We start from the raw sequence: 17,631 nt of genomic DNA, 5'->3' as shown, positions 1-17,631 counted from the left end.
GAGGATCCGGCTGCGCCCAAGATTCCGGCGTTTCTCGCGAAGTTTTACGCGTCTCGGTGGATCGCCGACGCGTGGATGTCGAATAATCTACGCCGCGAGTGCTCAACGTCATCTGCGTTACTCACCACTGTCGCGAAAAGCGTCTCGAGCAGTCCGCTGCGTGTATGCGACACTCGCCAATGCTACTTCTCGAACGGACTAATATGGCGCCGATAACCGGCGGCCCCCGGCTACTACGCGAGTCGAGTCAGCGACGGCACTTGAATATCGCCCGCACAGTGTACCTCAAATAAACGCACTAATTCACGCACTTGTTAACGACGAGCAATCGACAAACTCGCGGCTTTCCCCCACTCAGGTTACATCGGGATGAATAACGAGCGCGAACGGTAGACGGCGACGGCCCGTGGCGTACGTCTTCTCTTCTTTTTCTACTTATGGCTCCCGGCACCTGATAAACGGTAGCCGATACGGCCACGACGAACCAATAGACGTTGTTGAATTACAGATCCTATAGAATTATAGACGACTGATTGGTGATATGTACAAAGCAGGGCCCGACTAACGGGCCTCGCGCGGGATGATGACTGTTCGCGCTCGCTATTTCTCTGATGTAACTCGAATATTCCCACCGTTCCGCTCTATGAGTTTACGCTCTCAGATCTGTAGATCCGAGAATCAAAGCTGATTTAAAATTACTTGTTCATTGCGAATAATTACGAACGACAATTGCTTCTTTAATCGATGCTCGTATTCGGACACATCTCGTGTATTTTCACTCGTATATTCTTCGTGTTTCTTGTGTGTCACGAGACTTGGTCAATCGTACCGCGAAACGTAAGTGCACATTTCGTATGAGATTGATTACGAGAAATTAAATATGAACGATTCCTTTTTGTGTTTGGTAGAAAAATTCGTTTATACTCGTATATTGCGTATGCGTACGCGCGAATTAAATCGTACATCGTAAGTTTGTCGGCAAGTTTCAAAGAAAACGAAATCTAATGAATTTCCGACTATTTCCGGTATTTTATTGACGAATAGTGAATTTGTCAATAAAATTTTTCGCTTTTCACGAGTTTACGCTAAACGAAAGACGGTACTAAAATCGCAAGTTCGTAAAGCCTCGTCTAGTAGTCGTAAAGTCGTAGTCGTAAGAATAGTCGACTACGATTGGTCAATTCTTATGTGTCTGACGAAATTGACTAATCGCAGTTGATTATTCTTACGACTACGACTCTGCGACTCGCATTTTGTAGACCACGCATTAACTCAGGATCTTATGAGCCAATTTGCGGTGGAAAATAAAATAGGCGTTTGCTGTCTCTCGAATGGAGACAATAATGCGTTAACTCCTCGGAGATAAATGCCTGGGACGTTTGCGTTTTGCGTTTGCGGGTTGCGTTCGCGTTTGCGGTTTGCGGTTTTGTGTTTTGCGGTCTGCGTTTGCGTTTTTTGCGTTTTTGCGTTTGCGTTCGCGTTTGCGGTTCTACGTCGATATATTCGAGTCCCCTCTTTCTCTGTGTGGCTCTTGTGCGGTCTGCTTACCTGGCGCGTTTTCTCAAAATGCGCTAGGCAATGAATTCTGCGAATTTTACACTGCGTGCGTGTCTCCCGATTTGACCGGGCTACCGAAAATAGATTAACACGTACCGCTGTTGTGTCGTTGTTGCCTGGTTCTGTGTCGTGCCTCGTGTTGTTGTCTTGAGGGGTTTTATCATATGTTCCAATTGTGGCAACTGCGTTGTATATAGGTTGTCACGTCATGTATTGTCATGTATCGTACACACCTTAAAAGGGGGGAACACCAGCCGAACTGCATTAGATTTACGGGTTTTTCATGATTTATGGTTGTATTATCGGCTTTGGTTGTTATTTGTCGCGTGGACCATCCACACACCGTCGCCCTTTCCTCTTAGAGGAAAGGGCGTCGGGTACGTCCCAGTCTACAATAGATGATTTAAGCCCTAAGCTTTAAGAAATTGGCCAATCACGGTCAAGTATGAGTAGAATGCGCGACTGTGATTAGTCAATTTCTTAAGGCTTAGGGCTTAAATCTCTATTGTAGACTGGGACTACTGCGTTAGCCGCCTTTGTAGTGGGTTATCAAGCCCAGCACTGTTTGGGCGGGTCGCTCCCGACGTTTTTTGCCTTCGTCAGGCGGTCCCGGGGCGGCTCGTCTATAGTGCGGGGATGGTCCAAAGAGAGGGTTTTTTAGCTAGGTATTCCCGCTTCTCGGGTGAGTCCAGCATAACCATCCAGGATCCGGCCCTGATGGTACGCGTAAAGGCGTTTTCCCCTCTCTCGGAAAAAAAAAGACCACGCATTAAGCCTCCGCTACAATGATTCTCGGTTCTGTCTACAATGGTCGTAGTCGTAAGAATAATCGACTGCGATTAGTCAATTCTTATCGAGCGACTACGACTACGACCATTGTAGACAGAACCGAGAATCCTTGTAGCGGAGGCTTAATGCGTGGTCTACAATGCGAGTCGCAGAGTCGTAGTCGTAAGAATAATCGACTGCGATTGGTCAATTCCTTCAGACACATAAGAATTGACCAATCATAGTCGACTATTCTTACGTCACCTGATCGAAAACTCTGCATCCTGATTGGTTCTCGTAAGCAATCCAGTAGGAAATACGAAATACCAACGATTCCATATAAAAACTTTATCTAATTTATTAATTGGCGCTAAGTACATGGTGAAAAAATAATTAATTAATTACAAACAAACGAATGACTCACAAACCTTTCTAATTGCACTACAAACGTCTACATACGAAATACAAACGATTGCATATAGGAATTATTTAAAAATACGTTCAGTCGGCGTCAAGTATGAGCGAATTCCTATTGCCTGTTGCCTGGCATTGTGTAATAGGCTTTAAGATCTGAGTATATGAATACCGGCCTTAGTGGTCTTTAGTGGAATTTATGAAGCCTTCCAGTGGGGGATAATGACGAACCCGAGTTGGCAACCCTGCCCACAACTGCACGAGCAAAGGGGGAGTGTATGTGTTGGATCGTGCGTGGGTCGTGTGTGGGTCGTGTGCGTGCGAGAGTATGGAGTGTGGAGTCCTCTTCGGTTTAGTAGCTCGCCATGTTTTTTACTGAGTGGGGTGTGTAGAAGAGGCCGGGGTGAAAAATCATCTCTCGAGGCATGCAGGTACGTCGATGATTCTGGATTCCTTCGTCGTCCCGATGGGGCGCGCGGGCGTCACGATGACGGACGCCCGCGCGTCGCGACGCGGATTCGCGTCCCCGTCGACGGCGGCTCGCGTTTCGTAACGTCGTCACGCACGGGCTTTCGTTCTGGGCAGAGCTATGACTCAGGCGAAACTCTATAGCGCAATCGGCAAGGTTATTCGCGTTGCACCTCCCCCCCCCCACCCGGGCCAGGGTCCCGCTGCCAGCGTCTCGTGCGCGCGGACACGCGGCCGCGTCGCGTTGCGTCTCTCTCTCTCTCTCTCTCTCTCCCCTAAAATCGCTCCCACTCGGCCCAGAACGCGCGTTTTCCGCCTTCGCGATAACACCTGAGGCGTGCGTCGAATGCTTTTGCGTACGCACGTATCTATACATAGATAACGCGTCCTTTTAACGGCGATCGCGGAAATCATCTCGGGCGTGCGTATGCATTTCTGGTTCCTGCTTTTCTTCCGCTGGGTCTCTTGCGTGCGCTCATGCAATTTGTTGTTCTGAACGTTACTTGTCCAGCTAAAGTTGGCTGTGTGCGCGCGCTCGCGCGCCCGTGTGTATGTGTGTGTCTGTGTGAGTGGGTGGGTGTGTGTATGTATATACGTGCATCTGGTCACCTTGACATCCCTTGTATTTCTTTAAATAGATACAAATAAACGTTGATACAAAATGTTACGTATAACTAGATAACGTGTATTGTCCATATGACACCTCGAAAGCTTAAAGTGACGCTGATGACGTGAAGTATACAAGTAAGGTGGATATTTGCAAATTACTTTTGTTGTTATTGCTTTCTAGCACAGTTCGTAGCAATAACAGGCGTAGTCGAGTTGTGGACAAGATTACTTTCGTGAAAATTATGACGATAGCTAGAGCAAAATTATAAAATAAAGTGCAATCTCGTTACCTGGATCAGTTGCATACTATAAGCGTTATTCGCAAGTGCGTTCTCTACGAAATAATTATTTATACTGCGTTTACTTGTTACTTTTAGTGTCAAAATGGGAAGGAGACTAAACTTGTTATCCTTCACTAAGACCTGCCAGCCTCATTTCAATGATATATCCACCACCCAAAAACTAAAGAATTTTTAAACAAGATTACTGAAACTATAAGAAACGATATTAACAAATTTCCGGAGGGTTAAGTAACTTAATGCGAAAAATTCCAAATAAGAACTGCAGACAAACCGTTCGATAAGTCTGTCGATTAGTCCGAACGACGTAGTGGTGGATTTCAATAAAATTGAAACATTTAACGACAATAATAAGATACTGTAATACTGTACTGTACATAGGTGAGTTTGAGCGTTGAGATTTTCAAAGTGACTTACGCTCCGGTTTTAGTAATTTCCTATTTCGACACCGTGATACTGTAATGAAAGCATCGTTTTCATTTTATAGGAGAGATGATTACCCTGGAGATAGCGAAGTTGGTTAGAGTTCCTGGGTCTAGGAGGAGATCTATTAAGAGGGAATGAGGAATCCAGCCTTGCATTTGGTCGGGATAGCGACGTCCCCTGGAGGAGGTGAGGTCTTCGGCTCGAGGGCCGAGGAGGAGTTGCGCCAGTGGCTCGAGACGCGCCTGGACGCATTGGGGCTTGACCCAGTTGCGTACTCGCGATTTGCCCTCAGCCTATTGCGCCGCCCCGACTCGGCCCTAAGTCCTCCAGAAGAGGAAATTGACACAGGACGTCGCATACGTGCCCGATCTAAAGCAAAGCTGCCAACGCATGGTGACGGGGAACAACGACAAGCTGTTGTGCAATGTCTGACAAGTGCTGCTGCCGACGTGAGTTCATCGCGTTAAGATATAATCTCCACTAGGAATATATATATCTATCAAATTCCTAATTCTTTCCCACAAATTTTGTCTAGGTCACATAGTGACTGTGTGTAAAAATATTTTCTGTATAGAAATTAGGGGTAGATGCTCTAGTTGATGAATTGTGCGTAAAACTGAAAGAATTAGAAGGAGGGAGCTCGTATGATGAACAAGAAGAATCCATGAAAACTTGCGATGAGCCCGAAACAAATTTAGAAGCGCTCACACCTCGTGACAGGGCTCTTAGATATTACGCAGCATTTCCCGCCTTGCAATCCATTAAGAAGTCTACTGCACAGAAAGATAGAAATTTGGCCAACAGCAACAACAAAAACTACGGAATTAATTTGCACAATAAAAATAATAGCGTTCGCAATAAAAAGACTAAAATGTCTGTCGTGAGTATACTTTTTTTATATATGTATAAGGTGGGTGAGAACTTGCTCAGGTTACCTCCATGTTATTTTGAAACTAATACACTTAAAGTTTAATTTTTTGTACGTGTTACGTGAAGCAACTCTTTCTCTAGTATAATGTTTAACCCCTCGTTGCATAGAGTTACTCTGGTGACGCACCTATCATCCAAGTTTCTTTTTTCAATAAATCAAATTTTTCACGCTTTTCTTTAATAAAATTAAATAATTAGTTATTAATAAATATGCTGAAGAAATATTATTTTTAGAAATTTAATTCGTTTACATAAAATATTGTCCTATAACCTATAGCTTCAAGGCGGACCCAATATAGCGGACAAAATGATCCAAGTCGACAGGATTCGCTTGAAATTTGCTGTTTAAGGGTTTTCGAAGTTGCTGATTGTGAATTCAATGTAAAATAATACAAAATTTTAAACGAGAACCATTAGGTTTGTTTTCTGTTCCTGCACTGGTGAACTAGTGCGGTAAGCTAGAACGAAAAAAAAATGCTTGTCGTACTCTAATTTATTGCACTAGTTCACCAGTGTAGGAACAGAATAATATCGAAATAATATAAACTCCCGAGTGACAAGTTTGAAGCGAATCCGGTTAAGCCTAATCTACAATGTGCTTTCTGCATCTAGAAACATTCTATTTTATATAAACAAATTCAAAACGCTTAACAAACTTGTCGGCAATTTACGATTGTACAATGTATAATGTACAATTTATCAACTTGCCCAAATTTTTTAAACGTATTTGCTACGAAATAAAATGTTTCTAGACGCAAAAGACACGTAGATTAGCCTTTAGGGCCGTGGCACACAACGCAGCAAACGAATTGATCAATCATGGTTGAGAATTATGGCAGTGGCTGCCATTGATCAATTCGTTTACTGCTTACGTCTTATTGCTCAAGGCCATTCATGTGCCACGGCCCTTAGTTTGGAAATTTCTCCGCCATATTGGATCTGCCATTTCGAATTTGAATAATGGTGGGTGTTGAGCATAGACGTGTTGAGGGACCTTTGTTCTTGCAAAGATTTTAAAATGGCAGCACTGTAAATGAATCTGCACATAACGCGGAAAGAGTTGCTGTGCGAAACTGGTATAAAAAGTATACTGCAAGTACATTAATATTAAAATGACAAAAGAGGTACTGAAACTCCCCAGCGAGAAATGACTTGTCGGTCGACGTCGAAACGATGTCGAATCGACGTCAATATGACGGTTTCGATGTCGATACGACATCGTGTCGACGTCGATCGACAAGTTATTTCTGACTGGGTCCTCGCTCATCCTTTATTAAAAAAAATTGTTACCGATATAATAGGTCGTATTCGTTTTCTTTCTTTTCTAGAACATCGAATCACAAGGATCAGAAGATAAGGAAAGCTTTGGATTTGCTAAGCTAATGGAGCGGGAAAGGGAAAAGGAACTCGATCAGTTAAGATTAGCGCAATTAAAGGCAAAGTTTGAGAGTTTAGAGGCACTTTGGAACACAGTACCGGGCAATACACGTGACACAGCTTCGATATGGGCAGCTCCGTCACTTTCCATTCCTTCTGAACCTCTTTGGCCCACGTACACTACCAGGACAATCTTCTTACCCACTTCAGATAATGGCTACGCTACTGACACATCAAACCAAGAATCAATTGTTGACGAATCACCGCTTATTCCATGGGATATTGATCTTATCAGCATTGAAGATAATGCGGATGAATGTAGCAATAAAAATAAAACAGGTCAGATATCAATGCGTGACACAATATGCTATAATATAAAATTTATATGAAAATAATAGTTGAGAAGTCTCATAGAGATTTTAACTATTTTTATTAACGAGAATATTTCAAATATTGCAGAATATAATGTGAATTGGTTGGATTCGTTTATGGATGAACCCTGGAACTGGAGCGGAATTGACAGTAACTCTACAAGCATGTATAGTCACAATCCTCAAACAGATGACTGCTTCTTTTCGGTAGCATCCAACACTCCGCATGGAGTTCGTAAGGAATCTCGTTCGAGTCTGAAGGTAAACAGCCTTCCAGAACCAGACGAGGATCTATTGACTTCCGCACGTACTCACTTTCGTCCGATAAAGGACGATGGTCACTGGGCAGATGGAACGACGTTTCATGTGAACAATACGGTAGAACGCGTTGCTTATCGTAGATCTGAGTCAGGAAACTTGCTGTACCTTCCTGGCGGAGAAAGCCCTTATATGGAGTACCGGGAGAATGACGCCAAGGCATTGTCCACGTCAACGAATTTAACGCTGAAGTTTCGGGTACGTCAGTGCGACAAGAGTGTCCAAACTGAGCCCGTACGATCTCCGGTCAAACGCCGCATTCTTTCCGAACAAGATCATTTTCGCTATTCTCATGTCGGAGCTGAAGATGCCGCTTTACAAGAGCAAGAAAATATCGAAAAAGATTCTTTTGCTTTGGAACAACAACTTGGCTGGGTACAATCGAGCGTACCTCTGCACAATGATAGAAAAAGGTAATCAACATCGTTAAGACACGCCATGAATTGCAAGCATATCAATTGCATAGGACGTGTAACGTTGTGTCGTTAATTACGAACACTAATAAGAGAAAAGCGACTTTGGACTAACCAGGTTTTTTCTTACTATTAAATGGGTGAGAAATCAGAATTGGCAGGTTAAAAGACGAAATTTGTAGTATTATCCAGAATTGGATAATAAAAGAGAAAGGTTGATATTTATGGCTTATATCTGCCAAAGATAAATATTGATGTATGTGAGATTTGTTCTACGTGGTGAAAACACTTGAATAAAAACAAGTTCAAATATTCTATATATATGTATATATATGTAACTAGGGATGTGCCGGATATCCGGTATCCGACCTATCCGGCTCTTTTATTATTATCCGGCCGGATAGCCGGATTTCACTAGTACCCAAAATATCCGACTAATTGTAAGTTTTTATATTAAAAATTTGATAGTTTGCATCTTTGATATAGGAGATTCGAATCCTCTAGGAACAAATAAATTGATCATTTTTTATTAAATTAGTTCTCTAATGTATGTACGATCTTTTTTGCAAAGGTTTATTTTCAACAATACTTCATCAATGATGCAAATTCTGTTAACTAAATTTATAATTTTTAGAACGCTATTCGACACAACTGTCTATAATTTTTAATTAAAAGAACTTGTTGCGAAAAATATTGTCTCAGCCAGGATCGTCTTGGCTGCAGTAATATTTTTCCCAATCATATGGAACATTCTACTTTAACTTAATCATATGGAACATTCTACTTTAAATTAATAATTATTCCTTTTTTCAATACTAATCGTGACTATTTATTAATTTAAATTTTTACTTAATTTTATGGAGATTTCATTTCATTAATAAGTAAAAAGTAAAATTGTTTTAATAAGGGCTCTGATCAAGGGCGTAATTTCATGTATAAGTTTGTCTGAATTGAATACTATGTTCAAGAGATGGGGCTCCGCAGCAGCAACATTCGACACTTCAAACCTCCAACAATAATTACAACTTATGTACGAAAAGTCAAGATGACGTCAGTTTGATGTCATATTGACAAAAATATGACGTAAGTTTTGTCAATATGACATCAAATTGACATTATCTTGATTTTCATTTCTCCTTGGGATATGTACTATAATATTGTTTTTTAAATTAATGACTAATATCCGGCCGGATATCCGGTTTCACGTTATTACCGGATATCCGGTATCCGGCAATTTCACTATCCGGCACATCCCTATATGTAACAATTCCATTTTTATTGAAAAGTAATGAGTTTGACTCTCCAGAAGAAAATTGGAGATCAATTTTTCGTTAGGATGGGATTCGGTGCTAAAAAGGCTAAAAACGAGTGATATGTTACAGGAGTGATCTTGCTGCAATAATACCTATAATATCTAACAATACCTCCCGAGCTTACTTGCAATTCTGAAATATACTGATAGCGTATCCGGATAAAAAGTTTTACGGGTACAATTTAATTTTGTCACATTACTATTGTACCAGATTATATACATGATGTCTTTTTTCCGATAGAAGGCACAGTAGCAGCTTCGGATGCCAGCCACTGACGACTTTACGTCCGTTGACCTTGTGAACCGGATAATGTAAGCTGCTTTAAGTAATACTATATGACTGGAGATTTGAGGTTTAGCTATACTTTTTTTTCGCAAGATAAAAAAGCGATTGATAGGATTGTGAATGGGGGTCCTCTTGGCATGTGGAATTTGTTATGCATGTATCCAAGAAGGCACGAGTAAACCCCATCGTCACTCGTAATAAGCAACATGCAATCGAAACAAAGCGAGAGAGTATTAACTATTCATTTAGATAATTAATATTAACCTTTTGATGAGAGAGAGAAAAAGAGAGAACAAATAAAATAAGAAAAAAAAGGAGCGTATATGTTACACACAGCGTTTCACATTGCGAGACCGTTGAAGATGTAGCCCGCGCATTTTCAGTTGTAGGTTGTTGATTACTTTGTGATTTTTTTTTGGAGGAGAGCGCTTAGTACGCTGATTTTTGTAGAAAATTGTAACAAGCAATTTTGTTTCTCACCCGACGTGCAGGCTGAAAGTACAGATAGGTAGACTTATCTGATATTGATAATTGAAAAGAAAAAGGACGAAAGTTATTAATTAGAAAAAAATTTGAAAGGACCAGTTGAGTACTTACGTTGAACGCCGCACGATTGCAAATCGGGTATTTAATTAAAGAGCTGTTCTATTTTCTTGTTGTTTTCGTAATTATTAATGGATTATCGTAATCGTATTCCCCTATAATTATGATTTAACTCCCTAGAAGATTAATCCCCTCTCCAATCCTGTCCTTCTCCCACCTTCCAAATTTCCTTGTATCCATTGCTTTCCCTGTGCTCACCCTAAGGAAATCGAATAACTGAGAACATACGTGTAAAAGAACGCGTGTCATTTGAAAACACGTGCTTACCTGCGATAGGTATGCGAAAAAAAATACAAAAAATGTTACTCTAGCATGCAGATGCCTTTGAAACGGATGTTGAGTGATGTTAATGCGTCGAAGGAATGTGTCACTTATAAACCACTCTGTCTTTAGGAAATAATGTGAAAGGAAACATATGCATTGTAAAAAGAAAAAAAGGCGCTCTTTGTCTTTCCGCGAAATAATGTACGGAAAGGGTAAATAAAGGCATTGCAAAGAAAAAGAATTATACGTCGGTTTTAAATCCTCCACACTTCTACGCATTTATTTATCTCTGTCTCTCTCCCTGTGTACAAGAATTCCGCAATTACACCTTCCTTTAAAGTTATCTAAAACCACAAACGTTTATCGCAGAATATATGTATGCTAAAAACATGCAAATGAATCCTATGAAAATGGTACTGTATTTTATGACAATCGCTTTACCGTGCGTCACACCGATATAAAAATTCATGAATCTTCATGAATTTTATCTAATATCTCATTAATATACAAAATTGACACTCGTCGTCTAAAAACGCTTTTATCCCTTTGTGCGACAGCTTCATACTCATTCACTATATCCATAAATGAATCCTCCCGGAATGTTTCGACTTAAAATCTCGATCGAAATTGCGAGATTGTTTGAAACCCATGTGTAGGGGCAGGATGCAAGTCAAACCGTATCGACTTGATTGCCTTCGCCAGTTTCGTTTTCGGAGGCGTAGTCTGATGTAGCTCGCTGACTCTCGCACGGTGCCGATAATACCAATACTCGAAGGCTAACGTGAAGCAAGCGAAGATGATGCCCACAAAAATTACGAGGAATACACCGCCGATATTGTGAATACTGATACCATCGCTCTGATCGTTTTCTAGATCGCAATTCTTTCGCACGGGATTATGCTTCCACCACTTGTCCTTCAATTTCTCCAATCTTCTCTTGTTCAACAGTATGAGAATCCTGTGACCCAAAAAAAAAGGAAGATTTAAGGAGAGAGAAATTTGGTTTTTACGAGAAAAGATGAATGTCTTCCTACGTACGCGTTGTTAAATTGATCCTTCAGCGCTGACCCTTGTTGGACGGCGATAGCGTACGGTTTCCTCGAAAATTCCTCTCCGACTTGAGTCAGATCGCAATTTATCATAACATGGTACTTGACAGTTGAAGCGTCTCCGATGAAAGCGAATTCATTATTCGCGTACTGATCCTTCCGTCGAATTCGCTTTAACGCTTCGTCCATGTCGGCGGGAAAGCCAGCTTCTTTCATGGCTTGAAACATTTTTGTATACTTGTCGCTAACAGGATAATCCCAGACGGCTAGCTTCGCCCTTTCTATGTCCGACAGGCTGTCGTTCAGACTCATATCTTTCCAAATTCTATGGTAGTTTGAAATGTGTTTAAAAGGCTCGAAAAATAGTAATTTGAAAGTATGTTAAAAAGAATACGCGTAAAGATCTTACTCGTAAAAGCGCGTCTCGATGTCCGCCATTCTCTGGAAGTAGACGTACGCCGGTGAGTTGGCGATAGGCGCGTATTGTATTTTGTACTGCTTGCTCAGATCCTCCAAGGTCTCAATAGGTATCTCCAGCCTGGACACCGTGAGGAAAGCAGCCAAATTAGCTGTGTAAGACGCGATGATGATGAACCCGAAGAGCCACCACGTAGCCGCCACCAATCTCCCGGACAAGTTTTTCGGCGCCTCGCCTCCGCCCTGGGGGGTCAAGGAGGTCATGCAGAACCAGAAGCACTCCCTGAGATTGAACTCCCTCTTCTCATCGTCGTCCTTGTACTTGTCGCGATTGTTCTGGTAGCTGTACGGCGACCAACGGTCAAACAGCCACATGAGGAAGCTGGTGAAGAAGTACGCCGCCAAGATGCAGAGCCAGACCTCGTTCTCCAGCACCGTGAGAAACTTAAAGAGCGACGTCGACGTCTTCGTCTTCTGCATCATGATCGTCAGGCCGACCAGGTCGTAATAGGGTACCGTGAAGTCCACGACTTTCTCTCGCTCCGCCATGACCCAGAGCGAGCTCAGGGCGATGTCGGCGCGTTTGTCTATCAGCTCCCTCATCATTCCGTTCCAGCTGCCGTTCTCGTTCAACGAGCCGTACTCGTGGTCCTCCACCTCGCGTATTTCGTACTCGAACGGCACAGTCTCGCGAATCGCGTCCAGCAGATCGATGCAGAAACCGTACCACTGACCGGTTTTATTATTGTACATCATGAAGGGCGGTTGCTGCACGGCGACCACCCTGTAACTCGTCATCGCGGTGTTGTTCATGATCTTCTCGTTGGTGACCTACGCAGAATGCAAATTCTCTTGGTAGGCGAAGAATCGGATGGAAAATCTCGAATCAAGTGAGGCGAATACGCGACAGAAATGACGACTGTCGTATCGGAACTACCTCCGAGACTCCGGAGAGTGTGCGGAAGGTGGTGCGAGGCATGAAACTAAATACGCAAAAAGGGCGGGCTTTCGTGACGCTTTCGTGGCGCGTTACAATGCGCGAGTAAATAAAAGTATACATGTGACCATACGGTCTTGCCTTGAACTTTTTCCGGGACAGATAAGCGAGCGTCATTAGGGAACGGCAGCGCGGTAGATACGGCGACGAGATATGTCAATGTAAAAAGAGCTTGCGCGTTGAAGAAATTTCTCCTTTTTCGACACAATCTCTTTTAATGAATATCTCGTATTATCATATTTATATATACGTTTGTTAATGCTCCTTGCGGGAAGTCGGTTTAATGCAAAATCGGCTTAAATGTGAGCTCGAGTTTCAGCGCCCTTTACTCACCAGTGTTCGTTATCACGCGAGCGCAATCCAGCTTAAGCATGCCCCTCGCGCGAGCAAAATATTCAAGAAGAGCTCGAATAAACTCGACCAGCGGCGATTTTGACGCAATCCTAATGCGCCACGCGACAGTCGATTTCTTGCTTTTACAAATTATTTCCGAATCTACCCTTGGAATAAGGGTGGTACGATATGAACGAGAAAAAAATATACGAGCCACATCGATCGCATAAACGTCGCTCGGTCAGGCACGACGGTCAAGCGTGATCAATAATCCTCGGATATATGGCACTCGAGGATTGGAAGGAAAATCGAAGAGGCCGTAGCACTGAAATGATCGTAATTCGAAAGAAAAATTGCTCGCGATACACGCGTCGTGCGGATCCTCTCATCTTCGTGGCAATCGATTGCACCCATTGGATTACGAATGATTTATAGGCAGTCGATATTAACGCGTCGTCCTTCGGCGCTTTTCACGTGACACATGACGACTCGTTTCAAACACTCGGACCTACCTGCAAGGGCACCTCGATGCCCGCCTGCCATGTTCCGCTCTCCTCCTTCAACGTAGTCTTTTCCCGCTCGATGTTCACCAGATACACGGACATCTTAAAGTCCGCGTGGTGCTCCCCGTTTTTTTTGCCCCAGCTAATACCGGCGTACGTCGGCGTCATATTTTTCGAGGCTGCCATCAGTTTAGCCAGGAAATCCAGGCCTCTCGTCGGCGTGTTCGTCTCGTCGTACCTGTCGCAGTCGATGTGACGGGGTTCCAAGGGCCAGTCGCCGCTGTCCAAGGCCGACTTCATCGCCCTGACGCCCAACAGGGTCAGATCGTAATAAAAGGCGGATGTGATAAGTGGCTTCTGGAGCGTCGCCTTTATAACAGATTCCGCTTGACTCTTCTCGTCGCTCGTCGTCGGCGGTTCCGGCTTTAGGAATAAAACGCTGATGCCCTCGCACGCGCAGTTCGGCCACGATTCTTCATCCAGGGTCAGAATGAACCAGCCGTACTTGCGCCCGGTGAAGCTCAACGATTGCCCTGCGTCTAACAGCAGGCTGACGGAATCTCCATCGCCGAGTAGGAAATAGTTTACCACGTCCAAGTCCCGCAACTTTGCCAACTGGTCCTTCACGTTGTCGATCGTATTCTGTATTCCGTTGATGACGTGTCTGGTTGGCACGTTCAGCAGCAGACTCTTGTACTTGTGGTTCAGGACGAAGTTCTTGTCGTAGAGGATGCCGGCGTTGGTGATGTTCATTTGGATCGCCAATTGACGGATCGCCTCGGGCACGAGGTCACTCGGTGTCATTACCTGGAACGAAATATTCAACCACGGAAAACTGCAGAGATTTCTGAAGAATCGAACAGCCGTTTAAGCACAAAGACCGAAAAGTGCGTAAAATCGAGATACGACCCTGCGAAAGCTCGGCAGATGAGTGCGTTTTTAACGTAATTCTGACCTATGCGGAGCAAAATATATGAAGCTGCACAATCAGAGCACAGGTCGGATATATTTCAAGTTGCATCACGCATATATGTGTATCGCGCGCATTCGCTACTCTGGGAAAAAAGGCAGCAACCCATTTTGAGGCCCACAATTAGTAATCGAATTATTTGGATTGTTCGTAACTCCAATCTTGTACGAATTTTACCCCGCGCAACGAAAAATCACAATTAGCTACCCAGAAAACATTTTGCGCGCAAACATCTGGCATTACGACGACGCACTTGGATAGAATTTTGCTTGCGTTGTTGAGCCATTTTTGTACGCGAGTCGATAGATATTTGCGCGCAAAATTATACGTTAATACACGAGCTAGCCGCTTGCGTGCAAAAGCACAGACTGAACATATCTTACGGACAAAACTCGGGCAAATCGCATACAAATTTGCATGCGTAAGACAAGCAAAATTTGCGCGCAAGAATTGTTATCTGGGTATTAGCAAGATTTTAAAGTAACGCCAATCAATTCTCTCAATTAGTTCTGTCGATATGCGGTAACGCAAAGATAATTTTCACTTAGGAGGCACTAACCGAAATGTTACCCCTGGTCCACAATCTTGCTTTAAGTAAGCTGTAAGTCTTAAGCCGTAAGAAATTAATCACAGACATTTATTTCCCTCACTCTCACCTGTGATTGGTTAATTTCTTACGGCTTAAGGCTTTACAGCTTACTTAAAGCAAGGTTGTAAGCCAACACTTAAGTTGCTTAACTACGAAAAAAATGGTCAAAATTTTTCCCAGAGTAGAGTTACGAACAATTCCAATAATTCGATTGTTAATTGTGGGGGCCCCAAAATGGGTGTCTTTTCTTTTCCCAGAGTAGCTGGACTTTCCACGCACGATTGGACGTGGTACCTGGATCAAATAGTTGTTTTGATCGAGGTTTAGGTCCCTCCAGTAGCGAATATCGCCCTCCTGGCCGAACTGGGCGGACAAGGTCGGGACCCCCATGGCCGCCGTGAACGAGCTCGAAGCTTCGGCGCCCCGGTTGGCCATCGTCAGGTCCAGGATCAGATCCGGGACGGTCGCGCCGCCTTTGCTGATAGCCGAGCTCCAGGTGTTGCATATAATCTCGAGGCTCTCGCTGGAATCGCTCTCGTTGATCTGTACGGACCACACATTGCCCAGGTGACCCGGATACTTCTCCCCCAGAGCCTTCAAAGCGCTGGTCACGCTCGCGTTCCCCGCTTCGTTCTTCGCACCATTAATTATAACTAATTGGGGAAAAAGCATCGCGCCGACGTGGCATGCAAGAAAAAAGAGAAGGCAAAGCCGAGTCAGACGATTAATCTTAAGACGTAACACCTTAGGGCGCTCTACTGCCTTAAATAGCTCGTTAATGAGAAACTACAACCGTGCGCTGAAAGACAAAAGCTGCAGTTATCGCGCATCGGATCGCTTGAAAAGCTTAATGGACGTGGCCTAAAAAGGCCGCGGTCGTCGCCTTGGCAAATGGAATCTTTTCTTTCGTATGCGCGTAGAATGCGGATTGGTTTTCTCTTTCAACGGACAGAGATAGCAGCCGGTATACAATACGTCGTTGCGTATCGATTCGCGTAACACGGTTTTCGCGCGCCACGCAAGATTTAGTCAATTAAACTTCCGTAAATGAAACTTACAAAGATTCACCGGCCTCGATCGGGCCGGTCCCTGTTTGTCTTCCGCCCCGTGGGCCGTAAAAGTCGCCGTTAGGACGCACAGCGTACAAATCTCGGCGACAAGACGGCCGGGTACCATGATCGCGAGCGAGTCGGGCGTCCTCCGAAGAACCGAGAGCCTCGATCGGGAGACCCGGAGGAGATGGCAAGAGTGATCAGCTCAGTCTGAACGCGATATCACTTATCGGCGCTCTCTCGCTCGTCCTCGCGAGTAGCATCGAGAGTGCATTCAGTTTCCGACGCGAAAGTTGGCCGCTTTAAGGGAAAACTCGGCGGTATTCCCCCGCGCGATTAGCCGCAACTGCGTCTATATTGAGCTTAATACCGTTAATATGGTCTCGGGGCGAGCGTCGTGTGTGGAACTGGGACGCCGGGCTGGAGGCACGGCCTTCGCGGTCCAGTTACGACACGAGGGTGGAAGCCTCGACGGTGGCCGTCGCCGTTATGGCACCGTCGGCGAACTTCCTCCCGGGGCGATTCTTTTCGGATCCGCCATACACGCCTGCAAATTCAAAGCAGGATATTGCGCGTATAGAAAGCGGCCAGCTGTCTACTGACAGCTCGGCTCGCGGCCAGCCTCGCTCCAGGGTGTCCTCCGGTTTATTTGTGTTTGCCCATCGGTTGCCGCGGGGATGACCCTAATCAATCGTAGTCAGCACGTGTGTGACCAGCACGCCTGTCATCTCCTCCTTCAGCGAAAATTTGATGGGTGTACCGGCGGGCGTTCACGTGTACACCGCCGCTACCCTCGCGGACACGCGAGCGACACGTGACTCCCCTAAGGCAATTCCGCGCGAATCGCCGCGCGTTGTTTCCACCTCGCCCTTATCGGCCCCGGCTCGTCTCATCGTCGCCGATAAAACGGGGCGGCACATAAATTATTTCGCCCGGGAATGCTCACTTGCGGGGGCAACGATGGGACTGGCGCGTTGGAACCGGACCGGGAAATTGAGTTTGTCCGAGTCAAAGCGCCCGAGAGCGATTTGCACACGTCGAAAGAGTGACCGCCCGCGCGCGGGAGGAGGCGCGTACGCGCCGAGGATTTGCATTTACGCGCTGGCTACCGGATTTTGCGCAATCAATCACTTCCATTTCATTTATTTGGTATTTTTCTGAAATCGATTTAGCCCGCGCGAAGGGCTCCGTTCAGCCGGGTAACTGCATTCCGATAAGGGCGGAGGAATATTTACTCCTTGCAACGTGCACGTTCCCTTGTACAATATTTCTTTACGTCGCAACGACGTAGTCGGGAGGCCATGGA

At 44.5% G+C, this 17,631-nt stretch overlaps 2 protein-coding genes across 5 annotated transcripts; one reads left to right on the top strand and one right to left on the bottom strand.

Moving 5' to 3' along the window:
- The first annotated feature begins 2,997 nt into the window (after nucleotides 1–2,997).
- LOC105558500 lies at nucleotides 2,998–10,656 on the top strand. 2 transcript variants are annotated; one of them, XM_012006201.1, is made up of 7 exons: nucleotides 2,998–3,170; nucleotides 4,194–4,496; nucleotides 4,603–4,990; nucleotides 5,116–5,421; nucleotides 6,800–7,187; nucleotides 7,308–7,950; nucleotides 9,504–10,656. In XM_012006201.1, the coding sequence occupies exons 3-7, from the start codon at nucleotides 4,676–4,678 to the stop codon at nucleotides 9,562–9,564; spliced, it is 1,713 nt and encodes a 570-aa protein (XP_011861591.1). In that variant the 5' UTR covers nucleotides 2,998–3,170; nucleotides 4,194–4,496; nucleotides 4,603–4,675; the 3' UTR covers nucleotides 9,565–10,656. The 2 variants fall into 2 exon arrangements, with proteins under 2 accessions (XP_011861591.1, XP_011861592.1); XM_012006202.1 differs by lacking the exon at nucleotides 4,194–4,496.
- LOC105558501 (glutamate receptor ionotropic, kainate 2) lies at nucleotides 9,957–16,893 on the bottom strand. Of its 3 annotated transcripts, XM_012006203.1 has the most exons (6): nucleotides 16,332–16,893; nucleotides 15,568–15,926; nucleotides 13,724–14,521; nucleotides 11,874–12,712; nucleotides 11,454–11,789; nucleotides 9,957–11,373 (listed from the first exon to the last, which is right to left on the bottom strand). In XM_012006203.1, exons 1-6 carry the CDS (start codon nucleotides 16,447–16,449, stop codon nucleotides 11,025–11,027), a joined length of 2,799 nt encoding a protein of 932 aa, XP_011861593.1. In that variant the 5' UTR covers nucleotides 16,450–16,893; the 3' UTR covers nucleotides 9,957–11,024. The 3 variants fall into 3 exon arrangements, with proteins under 3 accessions (XP_011861593.1, XP_011861594.1, XP_011861595.1); XM_012006204.1 differs by lacking the exons at nucleotides 15,568–15,926; nucleotides 16,332–16,893 and adding an exon at nucleotides 14,892–15,159; XM_012006205.1 differs by lacking the exons at nucleotides 15,568–15,926; nucleotides 16,332–16,893 and adding an exon at nucleotides 14,938–15,159.
- Nucleotides 16,894–17,631: the final 738 nt, after the last annotated feature.

Source organism: Vollenhovia emeryi, unplaced genomic scaffold, assembly GCF_000949405.1.
Source record: "Vollenhovia emeryi isolate VEMERY1.0 unplaced genomic scaffold, V.emery_V1.0 DF939338.1, whole genome shotgun sequence".
NCBI lineage: Eukaryota > Metazoa > Arthropoda > Insecta > Hymenoptera > Formicidae > Vollenhovia > Vollenhovia emeryi.
This window is presented reverse-complemented; position numbering and strand designations above follow the sequence as displayed.